The sequence below is a fragment of the Thunnus thynnus genome, chromosome 10 (genome assembly GCF_963924715.1).
Source record: "Thunnus thynnus chromosome 10, fThuThy2.1, whole genome shotgun sequence".
In the NCBI taxonomy this organism is placed as follows: Eukaryota; Metazoa; Chordata; class Actinopteri; order Scombriformes; family Scombridae; genus Thunnus; species Thunnus thynnus.
This window is the reverse complement of record NC_089526.1, coordinates 24,606,531-24,627,177: the sequence shown is the minus strand read 5'-3', so window position 1 is coordinate 24,627,177 and position 20,647 is coordinate 24,606,531. Positions and strand designations below refer to the sequence as shown.

Here is a 20,647-nt window from a genome sequence, read left to right as displayed (position 1 = left end):
ATAATCCAATGTAAATATTGTTAAAGTTAAAAATGTCACAATGAAACTGTAATGAAACAGGGGAGGAGAGGAGGAAGAAAGGGAACGCCTCACACATTTCACACTCACATGCCACGGCAGTGGAAGACATTAACTCTCATTTTGTTGTTCCTTCAGGAGATGCTGATAATCACATAAAGGATGTTGCTGCTGAAATAAACAACCATGAATAAATTGAAGATAGTTATCTTGTGCTCATGTTGTCTCAAGCAATCAGAATATTACAGAATATTATGGTACATAACAGTGTGAGAGATGTTCTCCAAAGAAATGGATAATAGCTTATGTTTATGAGACATTGTCATTTCATACTTAGATCTGGACTATTTATTAATAATCTATGTAATGGCTTGAAGTGTCTGCAGGGGAATATTTGAAGGATATCATTGTGATTTTTTGCAAACACAATAATCGAATACACAGTAAACACTTCAGATTTACAATAACCCAACTAAAACCAGCCTGACTGAAAACCTACATCATGTTTGTTCCCTAAACGTATTAAAAAATGGCACTTACGAAATGTCACCTCAGCCAGTATATTCTACGTCATTTCATGTTGTACTCTGATTGGTTGGTTGGTAGACATTGTAGCTGCAGTCACATTGTGAGAAATTCATCCTAAATTTCTGACACTGTCTTTTGCCGCAGGATGTCTTTGGTGGCCAAAGCTCCAAATAGGCTGTCAGTGGACATGTGTCACAGTGAGATCTAGGACCACCATTTTGGTTTAACGACCGAAAAATTAGTAATGATTGTAATTATAGCTAAGATAAAAAAAGACGCAGCCCACCAGTTTGAATGGTGATTGAAAACTGGCTTCAAACTCCCATAATGCAACTACACCCATCTTCAGTGGCTGTATTATATGAATCTTTGCACATCTGTTACTGGTACTCCTCTGTTTTATGATATTGTAATCAAACAAAGTCATAGTGATTGCGTTGTAGGGTATTCATAATAAATGGCTGCCAAAGGGGAAATCATCTACTTTTCATGAAAATAATACTTTTTTCCAAGCTAGAAGATTTCTTCAGCAAAATTACATAATGAGAAATATAAAAGATTCATATCCATAAAATGTCAATATTAATATGAATGAGGAAGCATTTCTGTCTGAGGTTAATGAACATTGCCTTTTGGATATGCAAACACAGGAGAAATGCATCGTGAATGGAATAGTGAAAAGCACTATTGACTCTGTAGTACTGCAAAGGTTCATGCATGTATTCAAAATTTATCATTCATGGATTTCTTGAACAGAATAAAAAGAACTTTGATGTTTTACTTGAGACTAAATACTTTACAGTTGAATGTCTAACCATAGTGTATATTTGTGCACATGTGTTTCCATGTGATCATTTGCCCATATTTTGATACATGCATAAGTACTTCACGACAAATCAACAACTATGGTGTTAAGCAACATGTTCAGTGATCTGTTCTATACTGACATTCAGTGTCAGTAACACAGTTACATGTATGAATAAACTATGCATCATTAGCCTCATCTCGAAGTAACACTGTCTCACATGTTCACTCTCAGATTTATGACTCCCTGTTGACTAGAGAACATGTTTGATATGTTTACACTGGACTAGAAAACCTCTTATGGCAGCACTTTATATCCCACATCTCTGAAGGCTCAACTTGTTTTATAGCTCTGATCCACCATCAGAGAGAACTGATGGCAGAAACAAATACAAAAACTCACTGTGGGAGGGATTCTCCAGAAATGTGTGAACTGGACAAATCACAAGCTAATGGCTGAGGTGGGTACTGTAGTTCAACAATGGTGAGCACAGTAACCACACAGCTTAATTAACATGGGTTCATACATGAGAATAGCAGATGTGAAGTGGCCATCCACAGAGAACAATGATACAAATCTAAACAAAGTGTTTTTAATTACAATACACTTAAATATTGCAGTACAATACACTTACATAGACCTGTAAAACAACAAATCAAGTGCTGTGTTTGTTGAGTGAAAGTTAAAAATATCACAACTACTTCATATTCACATGTTTCATATTGTTTCTACCTTGTATTGATCTTCCTGTCGCTTGTTTGTTAAACAACAGTGTAATAATCCCAATGCATCCTCATGTAGTAACCATGTGTCCCTATATTCCTCATCCTCATCTTCATCACTCTTCTTCTTGGATCTATTTTCTTCAAATCTGTCAAAATAAGACAGATACAATTGAAGCACCAATTCAGACTCTTGAGGTTCTTAAAGCGTTAAAGGTTATTTAGGTCGATTACACAAGCCAAAAAAAACCCTCCTCTTGGTCAGTGTGTGTGTGGGATCAATGCTGAAGGACGCTGGGTCTGCAGCCCACCGTCATGCTTCACCTCTTGAGGGCATGATCACACATCCCTTCCCTGAAGTGGACCTGCTCTCAGAGCTGCTGTTAATTATTCCGTGTCCAAGAGTCTCTTGAGTAATCTCAGCTTGAAGCATGTGCTGCATCTAAAGTAGCTGAGCCCTTTGGAAACCCAGACTTACTTTACTTCATGTCTGTGAGAGAGAAAGACACTTTCTTCAGTTTTAAGGGCAGTTTCCAGAGCACATTCTGTTTCTTACAGTAAGGTATAGAGCTCTGAACATGAAGGAAACAATTATCTTTTGTCAGATATGTCAAGGCATCGTGCAAGTCTGTTTCAAGTCATCTGTTAGAATCCCTAAATCAAATGAAATTACAAATAACATGAGATTGTCCCCTTGCCAGGTGGGCAGGGGCACAAAACAAGGTTGTCATATATCACCGCTACTGTTCATCATTGTAACTCAACCTTTACTAGAAGCCGTTAGACCATGTACAGACCTTAGAGAAGTTGCATTTGGTGACTGAGAACGCAAACAGGTTTTCAGAGTTTTCAGGTTACATGGTGTATTGGAAAAAAAAATCTGAAGCAGTCACTCTTTCAAAACAAGGCTGTCAGATTGATCCTCAAAATTTAAAATTTAAATGGATAAATAACAATTTTCAGAATATTGATCCTTTCTTGCATAAAATCCAGTTTCTTTTCAAAACTTGGGGCAAGCTTTCAATTTTGCTGTGAGGCAGGGTCCAGCTAATTAAAATGGTTATCAACCATGTTGCCATTAAACGTTCCTGCTAGTATTTTTAAATTAATTGAATAAGTAGGGAAACTTTTACTGCTGTAAAAAAATCAAGAAATATGGCCACAAGCAGTAATGGGGTCCGGGTACAAACAGCAGTCTTCGACTTAAAATGACCTTGAGAAGAATTTGAAAACATGCCACATGCATAAATTGCCACATGGTTGACAAGTTTGACTTGAACCCTGGACCTTCATGTCCCCAGAAAAGGTGACTTACTGACTGCACCACTGGGGGATATGAATTCCTACAGCCCTTCTCACGACTTGAGGCAATGACAGCACACGTGAAACGAGTATTTTTGTCTGTTTAAACTTAAAATGCATACAACAGTCAAAATGTTGAAGAGAAAATTCTGAAAAGAATCACACATCATTCTGCTGGTTTTGGGAGTGCTGTCAAATATTCTAGTGAAATTTGTTTATAAATTTGTTAAAATAGAAAACGTGCATACAGTCCAAATTACAGCAAAATACTGAATATCACTATGGACTCACCATCCAACTGCTCTGAAAACCATTTGAAACACTTGATATGTGTCAATTTTGGTAGCATATGAATGCCAACTTGTAAAGACACAGATGTTAATTGATTTTGCATATTTTGAAAAAGATATATAGAGTGACAGACTTCTGAATTGACCGTATGTTGCAGTGAGGCAAACTTTTGTCACAGTTCAGTGGATGTACTGAAAAAAAAATTCAGGTCCGTAACAAGAACAGATGATTTATTTTGAGCTTTTGAAATTTGGGATGTGAAATGTCTAGAAATTTAGGTTTGTTGTAAAAAGCCATGCTCACTTTAATAAATCAAAACCAGATTTTTTTGCATTGACTGACATGTTAACCTATATCGTGTATATTGAATTTCATATAAATCCATTAAGCTGTGTACGTGATATAAACTTTTAGTATTTGTGGTGCCCAATATCCCAGGACTGTGCAGCAAGCATCCAAACATGTGCACCAAGTTTGCTTACAATAGCTTAAACCAGTTTTGATTTATGAGTTGGGTTCATCCTCAGGGAAGAAGGTCTGTACGCTGCCATCCGTAGAGCCATATCTCTAGCATGGCTAGAAATCAGCAGGCACTTCTTAAATTGGTTAAAAGTGGCTGCCACAACAGCTAAACGAGTTATTCTTGGGCAGTGGAGAGAAGATTGATCTCCAAGCTATCAAAAATGGTTTAATACTTGGCAAAAATAATAGTGGAAACAGCGTCTTTGGAATGTCTCATATACAAGATAAATGATAAGATGGATTTCATGTGACTTGGTTAGGAGTGTTTGTATGTTTTGTTATTTGTAGAAACCATAAAGAATAATATGGCAAAAAAAAGAAATAAGGGAAAAAAGTTTCCTTGTTATCATCGTCTCACTCCTCTTGTGTGTTTGCTTTTCTGTTCTGGCTGCCCCAACTCTCCAGAATGTGCTAATTTCCCTCGTGGGACCACACACACCTGCTAGTCCTCCATTAAGCATCAAAAACCGTTCCACAACCATCCTGTGCCGCCTTTCCATCTGTCCCCTCTCTTTGTTGTCATCTTCATCTCTGTCCATCATCCAGATAAAGAGAACTCTTACTTTCCGTTGCCTGAGTTGCCCCTCTCTGTCATCTCTCACTCTGTCTCTCTGCTTTCATAACTTCTGGTTTGGGACTCTGTCATTAAGAAAGACGACATAATCATTGTTTAATATATCATTTTAATGAATTATAAGCGTTTCCAATATTAACCTCCCCCAAAAAATGACCTATTTCCCCTGCTTCATTAACGATAGTTTATAGCAAGAAAGAGTTGTGGTGCAGTCAGTGTGGTCTTGTGTCTAATTGTCTTCACTGAAACAGGTTGTGGGAAAGTCAGATAATGGGAAATGAACAGGAGAAAGCTCTGCTGGGCTTCATTCTGAGACGAAGAGGAGCACATTTCAGTTTGCTAGACCAACACTGGGTACCTTTCTTAAGTCTGGGAAAGAAATCAAAAACCAGTAAGACTGAGTTGGCCATGGTTGGTGTTTATGTTGCTGCCCATTGTGTTCTCTGACACACACTGCCTCCCTGTGGAATAAAGCTGTAATTGGAAAAGCAACTCAACGCACTCTGAAGTCTGTACTGTTATTCAGAGAAACTTAAAACTATATCACCTTGAATACATTTAGGAACCTTAAAATGTCACTGTTTGCCACAACAGCATAAAATAATAATCAATGGTAAGAATAAGATTGGAGAAGGAGATTATGATGAGAAATGATGGATATCCTTAAAATACAGAGTGCAGAACACATCTACAAGTTTGGTCATGCAAATAGTTTTTCAGAGCAGTTAATGGTAGAATACCTCACAAAATCTTGTCATCTTGTACTTGTCATATAGCTGATGTATCACGTCACATAATAGGTGAAAGGACACACAGCAAGTCATTATGATAGGTTCAGTTTAAAATAATTCTTAAATCCATCTCCAAGTGCATCCACAGTACCATCTTGTTATTATGGTTCAAATTAGCAGGTATATGTATCACAAAGCATACATCATTAAGCAGATCTTTTCAGAGATGTGCTGATTAACTCTAAATAGTTAATATTTCTGTGATTACAAACAAGAACTATGTTTGTTATCATAGTTCAAAAAAATGATGTGATGTGGGAATTTTGAGTTTACAAAGCTGTGAGTGTCACTGTCTGTGGTGCTGAGCAGGTGTCTGTGACCTTTTCAGCAGTTGTTGTCAGCTCTTTGATAGATGTTCCTGCTTTTCTTTTTTTTTTTTGTAACCCAATAGACAATGAAGTAGCAGAGGGGGGCAATGGATGTTGCCAGAGTATATGACCATTGAGTTTTATAATGGCTTGGGGACAGTAGGGAGCAGTTCCCTTTCCTGCCCTGTAGACTAGCACCAGAGTCTGTAATTGAATACCAGCTCTGACAGGGAGCCAGTGTAGTGAAGGGACAAGTAGAGTGATTATTTATCCTCTTTCAGTGGGGTTATCACGATATGATTATATAATGTCATAGATTAATTAAATATAATTAAGTTCTTCAAATTTTAATGATTCAAACTTATTAAAAAGTTCTTGGAGTTTTGTGATTATGTGTGAAGTTTTGTCAGATGTAATGCAAAACCTTGGAAAACATTTCACTGAACTGAACATTTTAATTATGTTATTTGGATGCATTTGCCATATTGTGGCATATATGTGAAAATTATTAATGCGATACTGATTTCCACCATATCACCCAGTCCAGTTACTAGAAGTGATATTATGGGCTTTTGGGACAGCCAAGACAGTATTTCAGACTTTTACAGCAACCACAGATATAACATCAGCAAAACATTTCATCTTGTCAAAGTGGACTTAAAGTTGGCTGCTATACACAAATACCAACATTATTGTTTAATAAAAAAGGCAGACAGGTCAGTCTTTATTATGCATTTGTTTTATTGACAGTACAGTCTGTTCTGCAGAACAGAACACTTTCAGTCCCTGAACAGAAAAGTTTCTTTCCCTCTTTACTCAATATAAGCAGCTGAATTCCCTGTCTCTTTTCTACTGTTACAGTTTATTAAAAAAAAAGAAGTTAGCATGAATATGTGTTTCATACATTTACAATGTAATAATTCCCATTCTGAGATTAACACAAACTGATAAACGTTAAATCAACATACTGTACACAAATATATGGCCCTACAGCAGGATTACTGTTTGAAATAACTTACATTCAGATGATTCAAGTGACACACAGAAAAACAAGCACACACACACACACACACACGCTCACATCAGCTCCTTATCACTTCAGTCTTAGCACTTGGTATCATTATTAAATACTGTGAATTGTTTGATTTTTTTTTTTCTCTCTCCAAAATGTGCAACTGTCATGAAGTAATGGCATCATCAATGTAAGCTTGTGGACAGCTAACAGTACCATTGTTTTAAACGGAAATGCTTCTACTAAGTGCCACAGAAATGTTTATAATGTAACTATAATAACTGTTCAATAAAAAATGATTCAAACTCTCAATGTGGCCTTTCAAAATATACATAAAATCAGCAAAAGTCCTTCACTTAAACACAAACAATAGATACTCCATTATAAGTGTGCTGCTAATAAGTATTTTAATAAATATATTTAATAATCATTAATCTCCCAATAACAGCATTGCTAGTTTAACCCCTTAATCATTAAGGATTTCAACAGATCACTGCCAGCTTCAGAGCCAGCCATTCCAACCACTCATTCACTGCCAGTCAGTCAGAAAACAGACACTGGTTCAGTTCTCATGTCCAACCTAAGAGCCCCGAAATGTTAATTGATGTCACCTGCATGATCACAAGCATCCAATTACAGATGGATGGAAGGGATCAAAATGGTGTATAATAAAGGAAATCACTTTGTCTGGGCGGAGGTGTTTCCTATTCTGTTTGTATTGAATTTAGTGATTGTAGCTCTCTTTCCAAATATAACCTTTTAAGATTTACAGAAAGATTTGCTGAAAGTGCTTAAAAAAAAGTCAGCACAAGAGTCTTCAACCACTTGTTGATGTCAAAGTGGGACAACCGTGAGACTTCATCAAGGTCTGATGGGTGTTCCTGAGGTTGGACGCTGCAACTAGGTCAGTGATACTCAAAACTTCCCTTCAGCAACAAACTGTGTTAGAGATAAAAAGCTCAGTCTCTTGCTCTTCAAAGCTCTTCAAAGCAACATTTGGATATTTCAAGTCACTTCTTTTTTTTTTACATTTACATTCAGAAACATACAAGTCTCATACTGCCTAATATTGCTTTACAGTTTCCACCCACAGCTTGTTTGATTTTGACAAAACAAATTCTATAGAGACAGTATGAATGCATATGATGGGGAAAAAAGTGACTCTGTGACCTGTGACATGCTTCAATTCTGTGTCTTTGTGGTCCCACCCACTCTTTATTTGGGTGTAACTTTGGTTTTGAGTGACAGCTCAGGGTATAACTATGATGGTAAACTTTACCTTCTGATCTTGCAGCTCCCATTTGTGTTTTTTTGGATTAGGATGTCTGTCATGTCTGTCATGTCTGTCATGCCTCAGTCACGATAGACTCAAATCGCTACAAGTGTCCTCTTCCTCAAACTTGTTCTATACTGACGAGTACTGAAAAGACAGTGTTGCAGAGATATATTGCAGAAGAAGAGTGGGAAAAGAAGGTCTTCTGTTCTCTGCAGGTCTGTGTTGTCACAGTGTTTTACCAGGTGTCTGTATAGCTGGACCTGGTCTGTGGAACTGTTTATGTGCTACATGTTCCCTGTGGAGTCTAAAAGAAGGAGGTGCTTCACACAAACTTATTGGGAGACAAAAACAGACAGAAATGAGCATGTTTCAGATGCAAATAAATTGTGTTTGCAAGATTATTCTCATTTTCTTTCTCTACTGCATAACATTTAACAAGAGACAAATTAAAATATTAAAGTAACAAGAAACAAAACAATTGCAAACCCATACTCCAATGAGATACGGTACAGTATGTTAGCTGTTTTTAGGCACAGAAGAACATTCAGTCAGAGCAAGGGCACACATTAAAGACCCAATCTGGATTTTCTCACTTTTTTTTTTCTTTTTAAATGCTGATTACATACATACAGAGAGAAAAAAGATTTGCTGGTGGAAAATAATCTCTAATGCCACTGTACTGTATGTTATAACTTCCGTTCAACTTCAGTGCAATACAGTGCGGACAGAAATCATGAAAAGGCCTAAAAATACCATAGTGGCCTGAATATAAAAGGTTTTAGACATTTTTAATGATCCAGGATTGTCAAATTAACCATATTTAGATGTATTGTCACATCTACAATAGAGTAAGAAAATAAAAATCCCAAAATTTAATCATACTTTTTCATTTATTCTATTTTACAATCTAAAAAGAGGATCAGCATTAACCTGCTCTTTGATGATTTACAAATCTTTTAGCTGAATAAAGGCTCTGGTAATAGGCTAGTCCAGCTAGCTAAGGACAAGCAGCCATCTTTACCGAGGCTTCATTTTTGCTATGAGAGAAAAGTGCTAGCCTAGCAACATTACTGCTACAAACGACCCATGATGCAGCACTTTCTTAGAGTATCTGTAACATCAGATTACATCTTGTTTAGTCCTGGAAGATATGACCCCCATTTCTTCATAAAAACATCTTATATTCGGGCCAGTACGGTACATCAAAAATGTGTGTGTTGCCTTTTTCAATAGCGCACTCATTCAGGTTGAGAAGGAAAAGGAGAGTAAACTGCAGTACTTTCACCAGATTGGGCCTTTAATATTATACTATATATGACACAGTATATTGCACGTACAATATACAGTTACAATGGACACTGAGGAAGGCAACATACTCCATCATCATTCATCTGACAGTATATGAGTATAACACAGTGTAACAGTGTCAGCCACTACTGGTTCATTCAGTTTACATTGATTAGACTGATTATTGTTAGGAAAGAGAGTTAAGTTAAGTAGAGTCTGAGGATGTAGTTGTTCACTCTGTGGGGAAACTCCATACTGAAGGATGTTTACATAGTTATGTAGGGTATTTGGCTTTGTAAATACATTTGTATGTGTGTGTACATGTGTAATAACGACATGTATGGTGCTCTGAGATGTGAGATTGTGTGTTGTAATATGGTCTAATATAGTCAATATTTCCAATTTATGTCCCAGTCTCATCATCATTGCTTGTTGAATCCTGCAGTCCATTGTTTGGCTTGACGTGATTCTGTGTTATCGTCTGTGGTGCCACTGTTTCCAGTGCATGTAGTGTCTGTGGTATTTGTGTGGTCTGTGTGACTAGTGTGTGGTTTGTTGTTTGAAATTTTCCTAATTCCTGTATGTGCACTGTGTGTGGGGCTTGCATTGTATGTGGTATGAGTATCTCTGTACTGGGGGGCCCTCCTGGGTCTTTCATAGCCATACTGGCTCCTACCATTGCAGGATAGCTTCGATTCCTCCTCAGTCCTGCGTTCAAACCTGGAAGGCCCCCACCCAGTGTACTGTTTCCCAGTCCAGTGGAGCCGAAGGGGGCTAATAGAGTACTCCCAGATGCAACAGAAGCAGCATGAGGCGATACAGTGCGGAAACGTTTCAGTTTGTCCACAAGTCTCAGGTTCATCATCTCTGTTTGGCTGTCGTCATCTGTCTGGCCCCCTCGCTCCCTCTCTGCCTCACTCAGCACTTCCCTCAGGATGGTACGTGCCGGCTTGGAGGCGAGGAAAGTGTCGTAGTATGGCGGGTCGTCGTTGGAAGGGCTGAATTGAAAAACTGGGCCAGAGGTGGTAAAAGAAGCAGATTTGGAGCAGTAACGAGTAGAGTTGGGCAGAGAGGAGGGCTGGAGGATGAGTGTGTCCGGGCGTTTCTTCAACCGTCTGTTTTCAGTCTCCCCTTGTCTGTCGGTGCACCTCTGTGTCTGCGCACTTGCTACAGGTGTCGAAGCACCGCTGGTGTCCAACCCTCGGTCCCAGCTGCGCGGATCATACACTGACGCAGAGATCCCGTGCTCCAGCAGGAGGCGCACAAGGCCTAGAGAGGTGCTGGTGGTCTTGGTGGAGTCTCTAAGGTTGGTGGAGGACTCAGCCAGGGAAAGAGAGAGGGAGAGGCGGCGCGGGGTGCAGCAGGGGGTGTAGGAAGGCGTATGTGGGGCAGAGAAGGGTATAGGAGAGGAAGTGGGGGTAGAAGAGCCGATGAGAGTGCTGCTCTGACAGGAGGCCACAGCTGGGCTGAAGGTGGTGAGGTGAAGAGGAGGATGAAGGAGGGTACAGAAAAGGGGAAAGAGGAGGAGGAACAGGGGCATTGGGTGTGCAAGGTGATGAGAAACAGTATAGGTGCAGGGACAGAAACAGGTGGACATTAGTTATCAAGCCTCAATACTGAAAATCAAGACTCATTAAAATTTTTAAGGACAGTATTTACCAAAAATATAACCATGCGGCAGTTAAACCTTTTTCCTATTTTGGCAACAGAGATGTGCAGATCAGTTTAGGCGTTATCTAGGTTTACTAAGAAAAATAGACTCACTGTATTATTTGTTACTGAGAACCCCTCAAGAAAATGCATCACACAGTAAGTTGGTTATTAGATGGTGAAATAAAACTACGCACAAAGATCTACTTCCTAGCTTTCAACTGCATCTCACAGTTATTCGGGATGGAGTTGGCTCAGGTGTCAGCACATGACCTTAATCTGTTCCTGCAGATGATAACATGTGTTAACAAGTATTGCTAACAAGGACTGTAACCCCTGTCTTGATTCAAGGCTGGCCTGTGGTGCCAGCAGAGATCTAAAAGTGTTGAATGGCTCGCGGTAGGCGCAGAATTCCAGACATCTGATGCCAAAGGCCAGCCTTGATTTGAGACAGGAATTACAAGACAACCAGTGACCAAAGCACCAGATTAAGTTTACTTAATAACATCTGAACCAGCTCCATTCACTGAAACAAGACGCTGGAAGGTGGATGTTTTTGTGGTTAGATTATTTCCACCATAAACCTAATTCCAAAGGTCAAGAATGAACTTTCATGCTTTAATCCTGACGTAGTTAGATTTGATCAGTGATGCACAACATTGAGTCAAAATCTGGGTTGTTAGTTAAGAGACATGTTGACAGGTCACACTTGAGGCAAATACTAGAGCATTACACCTTGATACTGAAATTCTATATTTGCCTCAAATAGCTCTGCACACGTCACTGCCCTCTAAGTTTGAGAGCAAATTGATGTTATTTTGGGTCACACACACACCCACAGTCTTAAGGAACGCACTCCCATGCATCGCCTCACCCACGTGCAACCCAGCGGGTGCACTCAATGGGTCTGCTCTACGCCGGCCATGACAACCATATGATACAACCCCCCTTCCTCTTCCTCATCACATGACCTGCCAAGGCCAATCAGACAGCAGGGACGGACACATAGTAGAGAGTATAAAGTCAGGAAGTTGCTGTGGCATCAAAGCATGGTTGCCTTAAAGTCCAGTTACCAATGTAGGTCTAATTAACTTTTTTGTTATTTGTCATATTTACGGTACATTTAGCATTTTCTCTTTATTGTGCTATTTGGGAAATAAATAATGCAACCTGCAGAATCCTGAGAGAAAAATTACTCCATCTGCCATTATGTATTAATAACAGATCACTACGCTTTCAAATATCAATTATACACACCAAGGACAAAATAATACAACTACAGACAGGACATTATCAAAATACAACAGTAATAAATGAAGTTTTCAGGTAAGTGAAATTTTTTTTTACCTTGGGGATACAGAGGTCAGCTGATCAGAAGGGTGGAGAATCCTGCAGGTGGTGAAGGTGTATGTTGAGTTAGTCTGGGACATACACTTCCCTGGGAAATTAACTAGAGGAGAGGACAGAGGAAAGAAGGGGGGTAGAACAGAGGGGTAGGTTTGTCAGTATTCAGACAAACGGTACCAAACAACACTTTAACAACACTGACAACAAAGAGGAGAAGAGTGGCCCATAATCATAGTTCAAGCCCAAAGCAAAAGCACCAGCATACCAGCATACATTTGCACCCCAATTTCTGATATTGAAATGATGATGGGTGCACTGTACGCCCCCCAAGTTAGGTAAGTTTGCCAACAGCATTGTTCAAGAAAATTTTGAATCATTTCATCAAATTCACTTAATTAATGAAATGGATTTAATCATTATACACAGTGTAAACTTGAATCCTATCTCCAAGAATTGATGGTATACACATTTTTTGGTCAGAACATGTAGCTTTATAATTTGTATTATACTATTTACATTTCACAGTGATTCTTTAAATGATCCTTATTCTCGCTGAGGGCAAAATTACTTATTTCTGTATGGCCCACATATTGCAGATATTAGACCAAGAGGAGAATGACACAGAATGACACCCAAATTAATCTGGCATGATCTCCCATAAAATGTGTGCTGAGTGAATAGACTGAATGATGATTCACAAACAAGGAAATAATGAAAAAATACAGCCCACCACAATGAGGTAGAATAGCAGAGCTGTGAAACTGAAGGTAACTGTCAGTACTTTCTTTTAAATACACTGACAAATTTGCTTTTTATTTCCTTCACAGAATATTGTGGGAAAGATGAGGAGTAATCACAACCCCTTGTAGGGCTGACTGTACTGTATGTAGAGGCTGAAGGCAGCTATAGTAAGAACTTAAATGCTAAGGATGCATGCTCTGTTAGTCAATGCGGGACTTTCACAACTTAATTTTTAAATAGTTTTTCAGTTTTAGCATTCATTGGAGAAAAAAATGCATGTAATACTTGCACCAAGGAAAAGTATTGTGTGTGTGTGTATGTGTGTATGAAGGTGACCCCACACCAAAGCTACTGGGTCAACTCCAATATTAACCAGCCATGGATGTCCTGTGTTCATGTGACCTGGACAGCTGCTCTAATAACACCCAATATACACGTACGTGTCCACATACTGGACCTAAGCCATGATATTTCTGTGTGTGTATGTTTCTGAGTGTTGACTGCTAGAGGGAATTAAATAAACACTAATAATGTTAAAGAAATATTTCTGAATTAAATTTCGATTAATGATAATGAATGATTTCGAAACATGAAAAGAATTTTTGCTGCAGGTCACCACTATGAGAGATTGAGATTACTGGTAAAAGTTAAGACTTCAGAAGATTTGCTGAAGAGGATAGGCGTTGCAAAAGACTGAAAAATAAGTGTGATTGGTTGAATTAAAGCAAAGTGTGGCAGTGATAGAAAGTATGAGCTAAGAAGGAAGTAAATTAAAGAACAAAAAAAAACCAAGTACTCTGTTTTGATGGGGTTCGATGGCTGCACACACAGGTACTGCTGATGGGGTGCGTGAGGTTGCGGGTGTGTACACATGAGCATGATCGTGTGGGAGGGGACGTCGCATTGGGGTTGTGAGATGTCCAGTGAATGCCTTCCCCAAACCCTCCCCCTCCCACCTTTCCTGTTCACTTCCCTCCCATCCCCTCTATCCCCATTCTCCAGGGTTGAAAGTGAGGGTGGGGAGGATGGATGCAGTGCTGTGACCCCAGCTAAGAGGCTCCCTCACCAGGCATGCGGTCCAGTGTGCCAGACTGTAAGGCCTGGAGCTCCTTGAGGTCCACGTGCCCGTTCATCTCGGAAGAAGACGGGACAGAAGAGGAGAGGGTTGGGCTTGAGGAGGGAAGGGGCATGTTTGCAACATGTCCGTCTTTTCCTTGAATTGCCTCTCTAGCCCCGTATGTTTCTCCGTGCAGTGTTTCTGATTGGCTATTGTCGTCAGCGATGCCGTTTTTGTTGCAGCAGACAGAGGGAGAAGAGGTAGAGCGCGGAGGATCCAAGGGAGCCAAGCTCTCTCCTGACAAGCAGGCAAATGAGTCACATGAGACTTCGTCCTCCTCTGGTTGGTCCAGTTGCCAGCTGTCGTCCTGTTCGTTCTCGTGTGCTAAAGTGCGGAAGCCCTTCGTGACCACACCAGGCCGATGATCCAGCAGAGCGCCCATATGGGGCTGAGCCAACTGCTGCCATGCATGGAGTGTAGCAGAGCCTGGGAAAAAAAACAGAGGAAAAACTGATGTTATCTAAATCCATGTTAAGCTGCTTTCCGCCACAAATGCATCCCACTAAATTTATGTTGCCCTCTTACCTTGTTTCAACGTTTGTCATTATTAATACCAGTAAATAAACACCAAAAATGTCAAACTGGATGCGCTTAAAATGCCTTTTCAATGTGACTGTAAGGGCACAGTGTTGGTTATAACCATGGAAACTGTTACAGGTGAAGGTGATTCATGAAACTTCAAATATCACACAAAAGTTTACAATGTTTGTAGCTGTGAAAAGACAATTAATAAACAATGTGATGGTTCATACCATTAGTCTAAACAATTACCCCTAAATTTAATATTTAAAAATGTCTTATTAAAAAGGTGTTTATACAATATTTAAGAAAGGGATTACAGTCTTGCTTCACTGAACTTAATGCTGCCAACAAACGTGAATCACATCAGCTTCATAGGATGATGTCTGAGCTAACAGCTACAGGATTTAAAGTTTAACGACCATAACAAACTGCATCCCCCCAAAAAAGCACCATAACATATGTATACCATATGTATGCATATTGAAATGTATCTCTTCAGTAAATGTCATTTCTATGTTTAAATGTGTGAAAATAGATCCAAATATACATCAGCTGTTTATTGGCAGACATATGTATGAAGACACATGCACACACACACCCCTGAGGGGACACCATCTGGACATAAACACTCACACCATCCATGTCACACATACATATAGGTACACAGACATGGGTAGACAGGCAAAGGTATATTCTTAGATACAGCCAATATTTCTTAATGCCGTACAAAAGGACTCTCTCACTCTCCTACACACTCACACAGTGTGGTAGTGAATGACAATGTCACTGTAGGCAATGTCATTATATTGAGTGCTATTAAAGTGTCCTTGTGCATTGTAAAGGAGTCTAATTTCAAGTCCAATGAATGGTTGTTTTCTGGTATGGTGCACGTAGGTCCTTTCAGAGATGTCAGTACACAAACTCATAAGACTAACACAAAAAGAATGAGAGAAAAGGATGGTGAGAAAATTAGTAAGATTTTATTCAAGAAATTACCAACAAAGGAAACAGTAAGGTTGAACAGAAAGTGCAAAGACAAAAGTGAAATGAAGAAAAGAGGCGAACAAAAGGGGAGTGAAAGGAGTGGACAGTACAAAGTAGGGCATGAATGTACCATCTTGCACTCATACTGATGTATCTATATGATTTAGTTATATAGCCAGAAGAGTGTCGTGCAAATAAACACTGAGATCTTTACCAACCATCATTAGACTTGAAATAAAACATTACCACATACTTTTCTCTTAATTCACTTTATGACAAAAGGATAGCTTTAATATGTCATATGTGTATGTTTCTGTCTTTATTTTTCTGCCTAAACATTATGTAATGTTTAGATATATACAAAGACATGTTAGTACTATTGCTTACCAGTGTTACTTTGGAAGTGGTGTAACTGAGATTGAACACTAGGTGGTGCCACAAAACAGAAAATACTTCTGTGACAACAGTCGCAATTTTTCTCTTAACAAACGAATACAACTTTAAAAGTGATGAATGCTTTGAAGGCTTCATATTGTACAATTTAACAAAATCATTTTAGGCAGTTAGTGATTTTTCAGCCAACCCTACAGTGCTGGGATATCAGTTGCTCTGTATGTAATAGTGGTATACACTATGTTTGTAATGGTATCATATTGATTAAAAAAAAAAATGTGATGGAAAAAATATTAACAACTCACTCTGCAAACATTTCAGGCAGTATGAAAATAAATAATTATAGGATAGAAAGATCCTCTATTAAAAGACAAGGAGTCATAAAACATTTTTTCAAGAATGAAAAATACAGTAAGTGCCATTTAATATACCACATACTGACTCATGTAGTGCACATGTAGTGTAAAGTGCTCACCTTTTGTGATGTGTTTGCAGGGGACATGCAATGTTCTCATATAAAACGTTTTATATGTGTTTTCTCACAGCCACTAAACTCACATGAAGGCATTTTATGCAAGATATATTCCTGTATAGCAAACATTTCCATACCTGTTGAATTTCTCAAATGTAAGAAAAAAACACTCAAATCTGCATTTAAAAAGATGTGTAGCACAGGTCTATATATATATATAAATGTGAAGGGGTGCAAATGGCTTTTTCACAAACTATGATTCAAACCAGTAGGGCTGTCACATGCGCAGCAGGCTGTCTTGTACTCTATATTTTAAACCAGCAGCGTGGCTGCGTGTGTCTGAAATAAAATGAGTGCTGGAGATTCAAACTATCTTCCTGTTGTTCCAACACCTCCAGCAGACCTGTGACTAAATCCAGCGGAGCTCCGAGGTGAGGCTGTGAGCTCGTCTGGCTGCTCAGCTCCATCAGACTGGAGCTACTCTGGAGGGTCTCGAGATCATGTGAGGCACTTAGAAAGATTTTGGACTGACTGCGGTTGTCACAAATCAGATATTGATTCTGTTGCTGATTGAGGTTGGTTTGGTACTGGTTCTGGGATTGGGTCTGACCAATCTGAGTGTAACTTTGAGGAGTATGTAGAAAGAGTGAATTGGGATTTGGTTGGTTTTGATTGTTTGGGGGGTTCTGTAAAATCTTATTTTCATTGTGCAAGGCAATCTGATTTTGTTTCTCTTTTTGATTATGTAGAGGATTAGAGGACTTGTGGCTCTGAGAGGAATAATCACCTTCTAGCGGCTTTACAATCTGCAGCTTCTCCGGCAGGTAGGATCTCGCTGTGTACGAGTATCCTGACCAGACACTTCCAAAGGAGGGATGCGAGCACATCGACAGCAGGCTCTCAGTTGGCGTCCCTGGGTCTCCACTACCCTCCTCGCCTCCTTTTTCCTCCTCCTTGGCCAGGTAAGCCAGCTTTCTCTCCCTCTCCGCCTCAAAGAAGCGTTTTTCTGAGAGGTAGTTGTCGCGGCGGAGAGACAGGCGCCGCAGGGCTGCCTCCAGGTCCCTGCTGCCTGGGGTCCCTGGGGTGCCAGGGGGACGCTTGTTAGAGTCCTCAGACCTGGAGAGGCACATTATAAGGTTTCAGTGAAGGACTTTTATAGCTGTTCACGTATTTGTTCATCCTGACAAGAATTAAATTCATGGGGAAGCTCTCAACATTTTAAATAATTTCTCGAATGCAAATGTATAGATTATATAAAAATAATTGGTACAGGAATTTAAAAACTCAAATATCAAACAAATCTAACATTGTTATTGAGAATGAGAAAACCTACACCACTGTACATCTCCCTCTCTGTTATTATTTAGTAAATCTCAGTCCTGATGATAATAAATGCAACAGCTAATGACTGGAATCCAAAACTTTAAAATGTATCCTCTTGGTGCCTAGTAACTCCAGCCCAACAGAAATCCAACATAGACACTCACTAACAAACACCAAGGTTACCAACAAACACAGGAAAAAAACAGTTACTTATGTCAACAGTCAGACAGCAAGACAGAGCCGAACGGCTGACAATCACATTGAGAGCCAAACACTAAATTATAAAACTCAAAAATATGTGTTGCTAGAACTCAAACTGTCTGTACCCATCATCTGGAGTCTCCAGGATACTGCTAGTCCTGTTGTCCAGGAAAATCCCACTCCCTGTCTCGCTGCCATATATGGAGTTGGAGCGCGGCGTGCCCACCCTGCTGGAGCGCCCCGAAGTGAAGCATGATGTCTGATTGGAGCCTGGGATGTTGAGAGGGGAGGGGGCCAGCGATGAACGCTGCTGACGCATCAGGTTTAGGTTTTTCACTGTCTGGAACACTCGCTTTGGTTGCAGTCTGGAGAGAAAGTGAGATCATACAAATATCTGGCTTAATTGAGAGTTTTGATAAATACATTTCAAATGTTACATTATGAAGTTAGACCAAATCATAAGTAGCCATTAATCTATATTTTCTTTTTAAGGTGAGACAGGTTTCTAATTGTGAGTACCTTTGCTCCTCTACATCTGGATCATCCATCTGAAGTTCCTTCCTCATGGTGCCCTCTATTTCCGCTGCTAGAGAGTCCTGCATAATGAAGTGAAAAATTCAAAATTACAATCCATAAGATGGTTGGTGATGATGAATGTAGACACTGGTAACATTTGCTGTTGCTATCTATGGTGGTAACCCCTCCCCACTACCTTTACTCGTTTACTCACCATTGGGAACAATCCCAGGGAATGGAAACGCCTCTGTGTGTTAAGCGGAGTTTTATTTCTCAGGTTCTTCAGCTCCTCTTGAGCCTCATGGAGCATCTCCATGCACTCTGCATATTTATCTTGCAGCTCCCGCAACTGGTGGAGGAGAAAGGAAGAAAATTTGGAAAAAATAAAGAATTTATTACAAAGATTTATTTAGGTACTGGTGGTGATCCAGATGTGGGATATCTGATATTGTACCATTATTCATTTTGATCCATAACTTCATATGTATCTAATGGCTATAAAGTCTTGATTCCAAAGTCCAGCAGGTTTGAAGGCCTTATGGTTATGTGAAGGTCTACTGTAAAATGTGCTTTTACAGTGTTATAGATGTCACATGTGGTGCCGTAATGTTTTGAAGACAGTCAGGTTATATTGATATTGTAAGTAGGTAGTACTACAAGTCTCCAGAATGATGTTACTGCAGTTTAATGTATACCAGCTCTCTGACTATGTTTCCTGGACCATTAATATTCCTTTGTGGAGGCTACCACTGCAGAAGATGCAATAATGAGGCCATGGGTTGTAGATTGCCTTACCTCAGCGGTGAGTTGTCGCTGAGCGTCTTTGGCTGCTCCTAAGTGCTGAGTCAGCTCCTCATTCTCCACAGCATACTGCAAGGAACCCAAACATGTATGAAAAATACTGTACCTAAAATAATCAGTCTCGGCTACATTGAACACACAGAACATGCACAAATGAGAAAAATATAAATGACTAATGTCTTCTTCACATACCAGCTTGGCCTTTTTCTGAAGGTCTACTATCTGGGAGAGGAGGTGCGTGATCTCCTCCTGCTGTCTGGAGGCGTCTTCAGTCTTCCTCGCCAGCTCTTCAGCCAGAGAGGACATCTGTATGTTGGCATCACCTGAGAACATCAACAGGTGTTCAGCAACAGTGAGAATCTGCCAGAAAAGCTGCTTCACTTACTTTAGAGAGTGAAGACATCACTTTAATAACAACAGTGACATAATATTACCCCAGTCTGTTAAATACTCACGGAGTTCTTTGACACAGTCATTGACCAACTGCTGCTCTTTCTCCTCATAGGAGATAGTTTCTGTCTCCAAATGACTGGCCTGGAGAGGAAAAAAATAAATGGACAATACTGATCAATACCACACACTGTAGACATTATTAATCAACCTGATAAATAACTTTTCCTAAAACCAGGAGGTAATGCTCAGACAGTAAATCTTTTTTTAATGAAAACAAACAGTATTTCTGCCAGGAAACTAAATATAACAGACAGGATGTTCATCAGACTCCAAGAATGTGTATTGTTTGGCATTTGTGACTAAACTAATGTCACTAAAATTAGATTGTGAGGATCAATATTCTTGTGGAAACTTGGGCAAGGTTCAGTATTAGCTACATGAGTTTTACAATTTTTGGAAATAATATTCACATATTACTATTTATTACTTTGTTAAGTAATGCATGCAGCACATTGATTTACTGGAACCTGTTAAACATTCATAAAAAACATTGTGCGTTTCCGGGAGCTCGTGTGCGAGTGTGTCTGTGTGTGTACCTCAGATCGCAGCGATTTGTTTTCTTCCTCAAGATCTTTGAGTTTCTTCTGCAAGGAGTCCAGGGGGAAAAATGTTGGAGTTGATGCATTGGTTTCACTGGGACGCACACTGTAAACAGACACACGTGAGATGCGTGAGAATCAGTCGGTCAGCT

At 39.5% G+C, this 20,647-nt stretch overlaps 1 protein-coding gene and 1 long non-coding RNA gene across 7 annotated transcripts in view; both read right to left on the bottom strand.

The window, feature by feature from the left end:
• Positions 1 to 1,929: 1,929 nt before the first annotated feature.
• On the bottom strand, positions 1,930 to 2,688 carry LOC137190598 (uncharacterized). Its single transcript, XR_010930250.1, has 2 exons — positions 2,398 to 2,688; positions 1,930 to 2,222 (listed from the first exon to the last, which is right to left on the bottom strand). It is a non-coding gene; the product is annotated as an uncharacterized lncRNA (long non-coding RNA).
• A 4,041-nt stretch (positions 2,689 to 6,729) lies between these two features.
• trak1a (trafficking protein, kinesin binding 1a) overlaps positions 6,730 to 20,647 on the bottom strand; it is a 37,726-nt gene continuing 23,808 nt past the window's right edge. For 3 of the 6 annotated variants that reach the window (XM_067602217.1, XM_067602216.1, XM_067602214.1), the window contains 11 exons: positions 20,493 to 20,601; positions 19,959 to 20,037; positions 19,696 to 19,826; positions 19,498 to 19,572; positions 18,917 to 19,051; positions 18,706 to 18,782; positions 18,312 to 18,551; positions 17,450 to 17,778; positions 14,241 to 14,717; positions 12,434 to 12,536; positions 6,730 to 10,902 (listed from right to left, as the gene is read on the bottom strand). In XM_067602217.1, the coding sequence (XP_067458318.1) occupies positions 9,840 to 10,902; positions 12,434 to 12,536; positions 14,241 to 14,717; positions 17,450 to 17,778; positions 18,312 to 18,551; positions 18,706 to 18,782; positions 18,917 to 19,051; positions 19,498 to 19,572; positions 19,696 to 19,826; positions 19,959 to 20,037; positions 20,493 to 20,601 (2,818 nt within the window). In that variant the 3' untranslated portion in view covers positions 6,730 to 9,839. Of the gene's footprint in view, positions 10,903 to 11,220; positions 12,058 to 12,433; positions 12,537 to 14,240; positions 14,718 to 17,449; positions 17,779 to 18,311; positions 18,552 to 18,705; positions 18,783 to 18,916; positions 19,052 to 19,497; positions 19,573 to 19,695; positions 19,827 to 19,958; positions 20,038 to 20,492; positions 20,602 to 20,647 lie in introns of those variants that run through there. The other 3 variants (XM_067602219.1, XM_067602220.1, XM_067602218.1) reach the window with 3 other exon arrangements.